A 5,967-nucleotide genomic window follows, 5' to 3' on the forward strand; every position below is an offset into this window, starting at 1 on the left:
TGGGCCAGCTCTCGGTGCAGAACGCTCCCTCCTCCAGCGAGTCCAGCGTCAAGCAGCCGGGGATGAAATACCGGTAGGAGCTCAGGGCCGGGGGGGTTTAGAAGCTCGGGTGTCCTGCGCTCCCCCGGTCCCATCCTGCTCCGTCGGTGTTTCAGCGCTGAAAGTGCTGACCGTGCATCTCTGTCCTCACTGTTTGCTCCTGTCCCTGCTCTGATCCAGCCTCGCATGAAACCGGTGGGATGGGACCCTAAAATCTGGGGTAGGATTAGCAGGATCCCTGGCGCCTGCCGAGCCGGGGGGGGGTCGCAGAGTCGTGGCAGGGGGTAATTAGCGGGCACACGGTCCTGACTGCACTGCCCGGCCAAGTGTGCATGGAGCTGTCAGCCAGGATTTGTCCCCTAGCTGCCACGATGGGGCTGGGGGGGGTCGCAGAGTCGTGGCAGGGGGTAATTAGCGGGCACACGGTCCTGACTGCACTGCCCGGCCAAGTGTGCATGGAGCTGTCAGCCAGGATTTGTCCCCTAGCTGCCACGATGGGTCTGGAAATGAAGGGGTGGTATGTGCACTCTGTGCCCCCCCGGCCAGCACTCATGGGGTTAACATGCTCCATGTCCCAGGAACTGGAGCAGAGTGATTGGGGCTGCCCCCCCGCCATGAGTGTGCACCCAGGCGTGGGGCTGGGGGCTCCCCAGGGACGAGGGTGCACCCAGGCATGGGGCTGGGGGCTCCCCAGGGATGAGGGTGCACCCAGGCGTGGGGCTGGGGGCTCCCCAGGATGGGGCACACACCACGGTGCAGCCGAGAGCTGCTGCGTGCTGTGATATGGCCGCTGCTGGGCGTGCTAGGTCAGCAGAGCACCAGGATGGGCCCTGTCCTCACCCACCATCTCCCCTCAGCTCAGCCGAGTCCCCTCACCTAGGTGCTGGGAGACCAGCTGAGGGGTCCCGGTGGCAGTGCAGGGAGGGGGGGCAGTGGCCATGGTCAGAGCAGAGCCTCCCCCAGAGTCTGCAGGTATCTCGGGCAGGCAGCCCGGCAGGGCACTGTGGGGCAGGACAGCTGGCAGTGGCACTGTGCTGCCAGCCCCCCAGGACCCTCCATGGCCAAGATGAAGCTGGTGTCATCCCCGCCATCATGCCCCATGGCCACAGCCTCTCCCCACCACCAAAAGCTCCAAAGACGCCCACCCCGGATGAGGGTGCACCCAGGCATGGGGCTGGGGGCTCCCTAGGGATGAGGGTGCACCCAGGCATGGGGCTGGGGGCTCCCTAGGGATGAGGGTGCACCCAGGCATGGGGCTGGGGGCTCCCTAGGGATGAGGGTGCACCCAGGCATGGGGCTGGGGGCTCCCTAGGGATGAGGGTGCACCCAGGCATGGGGCTGGGGGCTCCCTAGGGATGAGGGTGCACCCAGGCATGGGGCTGGGGGCTCCCTAGGGATGAGGGTGCACCCAGGCATGGGGCTGGGGGCTCCCTAGGGATGAGGGTGCACCCAGGCATGGGGCTGGGGGCTCCCTAGGGATGAGGGTGCACCCAGGCATGGGGCTGGGGGCTCCCTAGGGATGAGGGTGCACCCAGGCATGGGGCTGGGGGCTCCCTAGGGATGAGGGTGCACCCAGGCATGGGGCTGGGGGCTCCCTAGGGATGAGGGTGCACCCAGGCATGGGGCTGGGGGCTCCCTAGGGATGAGGGTGCACCCAGGCATGGGGCTGGGGGCTCCCTAGGGATGAGGGTGCACCCAGGCATGGGGCTGGGGGCTCCCTAGGGATGAGGGTGCACCCAGGCATGGGGCTGGGGGCTCCCTAGGGATGAGGGTGCACCCAGGCATGGGGCTGGGGGCTCCCTAGGGATGAGGGTGCACCCAGGCATGGGGCTGGGGGCTCCCTAGGGATGAGGGTGCACCCAGGCATGGGGCTGGGGGCTCCCTAGGGATGAGGGTGCACCCAGGCATGGGGCTGGGGGCTCCCTAGGGATGAGGGTGCACCCAGGCATGGGGCTGGGGGCTCCCTAGGGATGAGGGTGCACCCAGGCATGGGGCTGGGGGCTCCCTAGGGATGAGGGTGCACCCAGGCATGGGGCTGGGGGCTCCCTAGGGATGAGGGTGCACCCAGGCATGGGGCTGGGGGCTCCCTAGGGATGAGGGTGCACCCAGGCATGGGGCTGGGGGCTCCCTAGGGATGAGGGTGCACCCAGGCGTGGGGCTGGGGGCTCCCTAGGGATGAGGGTGCACCCAGGCATGGGGCTGGGGGCTCCCCAGGATGGGGCACACACCACGGTGCAGCCGAGAGCTGCTGCATGCTGTGACATGGCCGCTGCTGGGCGTGCTAGGTCAGCAGAGCACCAGGATGGGCCCTGTCCTCACCCACCATCTCCCCTCAGCTCAGCCGAGTCCCCTCACCTAGGTGCTGGGAGACCAGCTGAGGGGTCCCGGTGGCAGTGCAGGGAGGGGGGGGCAGTGGCCATGGTCAGAGCAGAGCCTCCCCCAGAGTCTGCAGGTATCTCGGGCAGGCAGCCCGGCAGGGCACTGCGGGGCAGGACAGCTGGCAGTGGCACTGTGCTGCCAGCCCCCCAGGACCCTCCATGGCCAGGATGAAGCTGGTGTCATCCCCGCCATCATGCCCCATGGCCACAGCCTCTCCCCACCACCAAAAGCTCCAAAGACGCCCAACCCCTCCCAGGTGCTGGGCGATGCAGCACGGAGGGGAGATGCCCCATCTTGCCCTCAGACCCCAGCCATGCCCGTGCCCGTGGTTCTGTGCCGCGCTGCTGGTGGTGCCTCCCGGTTGCTACGCGACACGGGCAAGCTGCCGTGGCTCACCTACACTTTATTTATTTTAACACTCCTTCCTCGAGCCTTTGTCATTTCTGACAAGGAACGGGCTCGCCATCCCCGCGGCAAAGGCGGCTGCCAGCCCAGCCCCCTCCCCAAAGCTGTTCTCCAGCTCCTTGTGCTGGACACATTTTTCCAGGATGCTCCATTTCTCCAGGACCCCAGCACTCTATGCCAATGCAAGCCCTGAGCTCCCCTGTGCCATACTGCAGAGAACAGGCACAGCTCATGCCACGTGTAAAACATCCTGGGCCAAACTGCTGGCATACCATCTCTCCCTTCTCACCCCCCCATCCCACAGCACTACCAGGGGTTCCAAACCCCCCAGCCCTCTCACAGGGAGCCGCTTTGCCCAGGTCACTGCCCACTGCCACTGCCCTGTGGGCACAGCAGTTATTCTGCGTGCCAGAATCAGCATCGATGCACCTGTGCTGGCTGCGCTGCCAGCGAGCGCGGTGCGCCTGGCCTGGGATGGCTTTTTAATCCATTGTGGGATTAAAAATAAAATAATGAAATTAAATAAGCAGTCGTGGGATTAACCTTGCTGCAGGACCATCCCAGGTGGGCATGAGGATGGAGATGAGGGACCAGGGATGGAAATGAGGGACCTGGGATGGAGATCAGATCAGGGATGCAGATGGGAACTGGGGTGTGGCCAGGGATGGGAATGAGGATGGAGACCAGTGGTGGGATCAGGAATGGAGATGGAAACCTGGGATGGGATAAGGGACAGGGATGGGGACTGGCCCTGGGGACCACGACTCACCGGTAGGCATGTTGGGGCTCGCTGGCCACTTCCCTGATGAGTCTCTATCTTCCAGGAACCTTGGGAAGTCTGGGCTGCGTGTGTCCTGCCTTGGTCTGGGTAAGTGCCAGGCTTTGCCACGGCCCCTCAGTGGCTCCTCCATCCTTTCTCTCACTCCGGTGATGCTTTGCCAAGGGAAGGAAAGGGTTTTCCTCTGGCCCAGTGGAGGTTTTGAGATGTGGCCCAGGATCTGTCAAATTATTTTCCCTTTTCCTTCTCTGCTGTGATAGGAAGCGACCAGGCTGTGCTGGGAGCACCACGCTGCACGTGGCAGGGCCAGCCGTGACCTCCACATGCCAGGGCTGTGCTGGGGTGGGAGGGCTGGGGCAGCAGCATTTGGTGCTCACCACATTCACCACACATGCACTCTCTCCTCCACAGGGACATGGGTGACTTTCGGAGGACAAATCACAGACGAGGTAAGGGTCACATCTTGTCCCTCCCTGGTGAAGCGGGGACAGGATGGGGTGACACAGCTGCGGGTGCTGGTCTCTGTGCCCGTGGTGTGCTGGAGCTACCATCACTCGTCTGCATGCTCCAGCACTCACCCCCCCCTCACCAACCCTCCCTGCTCTCCCCTCACAGATGGCAGAGCAGCTGATGACTTTAGCTTACGACAACGGCATTAATCTCTTCGACACAGCAGAAGTCTATGCTGCTGGCAAGTAGGTACCCGGCTTCAGCAGTGGCACAAGGGGCCTCACCCTGTGCCCTGGCCTCTGGCACCAATGAGCTGTGGCAGTACTGGGAGTCTCCTAGGTTTGCCAGCTGCAAAGCAGCTGCTGGGACGGGGCTGCCAGGGTTTGCCCATGGGGATGACAGATCATGTGGTCCCACGCTGCCTGTGCCTGCCTGCACCACGGCAGGCATAGCCATGCACCCTCCCCAGGACGGTGAGCCATGGCTGCCCAGGCCTGGAGGCACTGCAGAGTGCCCACGTGTCCACTTAAAAATAGCAAACTAGCATGTCGGGGAGCAGCTCGGCTCAGCACCAGAGGGGAACCATGTCCCCACAGCCACCACGTTTGCCTCCTGGTCTACCAGGGAGCGGGGCTGGCTCTGACAGCTGCCACTGCTCTCCATGGCCACAGCGGACAACAGCTGATATTCCCTTCCCTTGCAGGGCTGAGGTGGTGCTGGGGAACATCATCAAGAAGAAGGGGTGGAGGTAAGCCAGGCTTCAGCTTTGGCCCTCCATGGCAAAGCCATCACCATCATGCCATGGGCTGGGGAAAGCTGGCAGAGGTGGATGGGTGGGCAGGGAACAGGCAGGGCACATGGGGCTTTGTAGTGCCACCACTGGTGATACTCTCTCTCTCTCCCTGCAGACGGTCCAGCCTGGTCATCACCACCAAAATCTTCTGGGGAGGAAAGTAGGTAGCACCCACCCCAGAGCAGAGTGCCAGACTGCACTGAGCTCTCACTCACCTTTCCTTTTCCAGGGCTGAGACGGAGAGGGGTCTGTCCCGAAAGCACATCATCGAAGGTAGGGACGGCAGGATGTAGGAATGGTGGGATGGCAGGATGCTGGCCAGGCGCTGCAAGGCTGTGCCCGCCCCAGCTGCCACGGTGGCTGGTGGCACCGGGCCTGGTGCAGCTGATGGTGCCCTTGGTGTGGCAGGTCTGAAGGCATCGCTGGAGCGGCTGCAGCTGGAGTATGTGGATGTGGTATTTGCCAACCGGCCCGACCCCAACACGCCAATGGAAGGTGGGTGCCACTCTCCTCCCTGACACCCTCATCGCCATCATGGTTGGTTTGTGCCAGGCTTTTAATTCAAGGGCGTTCTCCCTTCCCAAGCAGAAAGGGCCCCTCTGTCCCCACGGGCAGCCCACACCACAGTTAAGCCTCTGCCGACCCCCGCTGGGCCGTGGTGGGGGCAGGTGGTGGGCGGCGGTGGGTCTCTGCCCCACCCCGGTGAGCTGCTCGCTGCGCTCCGCCGGCAGCGGCCGACTCCGCTTCTCTCTCAATCTCTTTTATCACCAGGGGACCCATTTAGTTCCTCCAAGTCCCGGACTTTCATCATGGAAGGTACTCCCTGCCGCATTGCCCGGCGGCACCACCTGGCTCCCAGTGGCCCTTCCCAGGGCAGAGCCCCTACCTCTCCGAGATGTCCACCCTTGTGCCCCCTCTCTCCCCAGCAAACCCTGCACAGTCAGCAGCAGCACCACAAACACTCCCCAGCTGTTGCGCGGTGAAAAGGGAGATTAGCAAAGAGGCTCTCCAGGGTCCTTGCCATGGGCACCCTCGGCAGCCGTGGCAGGGTCCCTGCTCGGCAGGGCAGCGGTCAGCGTGCCAGGGACACGCTCCGCTCCGGCCCAGCAATCCCGTGCCCGCT

General features: G+C 63.9%; 1 protein-coding gene across 1 annotated transcript in view; it reads left to right on the forward strand.

The window, feature by feature from the left end:
* The window catches only part of KCNAB2 (potassium voltage-gated channel, shaker-related subfamily, beta member 2), a 10,230-nt gene that overhangs the window by 2,141 nt on the left and 2,122 nt on the right, over nucleotides 1-5,967 (forward strand). Inside the window, 8 exon segments of the mRNA XM_010005207.1 lie at nucleotides 3,648-3,691; nucleotides 4,013-4,050; nucleotides 4,217-4,296; nucleotides 4,755-4,799; nucleotides 4,960-5,004; nucleotides 5,074-5,117; nucleotides 5,253-5,339; nucleotides 5,616-5,660. Coding sequence (XP_010003509.1) covers nucleotides 3,648-3,691; nucleotides 4,013-4,050; nucleotides 4,217-4,296; nucleotides 4,755-4,799; nucleotides 4,960-5,004; nucleotides 5,074-5,117; nucleotides 5,253-5,339; nucleotides 5,616-5,660 — 428 coding nt within the window.

This window comes from Chaetura pelagica, unplaced genomic scaffold, assembly GCF_000747805.2.
Source record: "Chaetura pelagica isolate M959 unplaced genomic scaffold, ChaPel_1.0 scaffold159, whole genome shotgun sequence".
NCBI lineage: Eukaryota > Metazoa > Chordata > Aves > Apodiformes > Apodidae > Chaetura > Chaetura pelagica.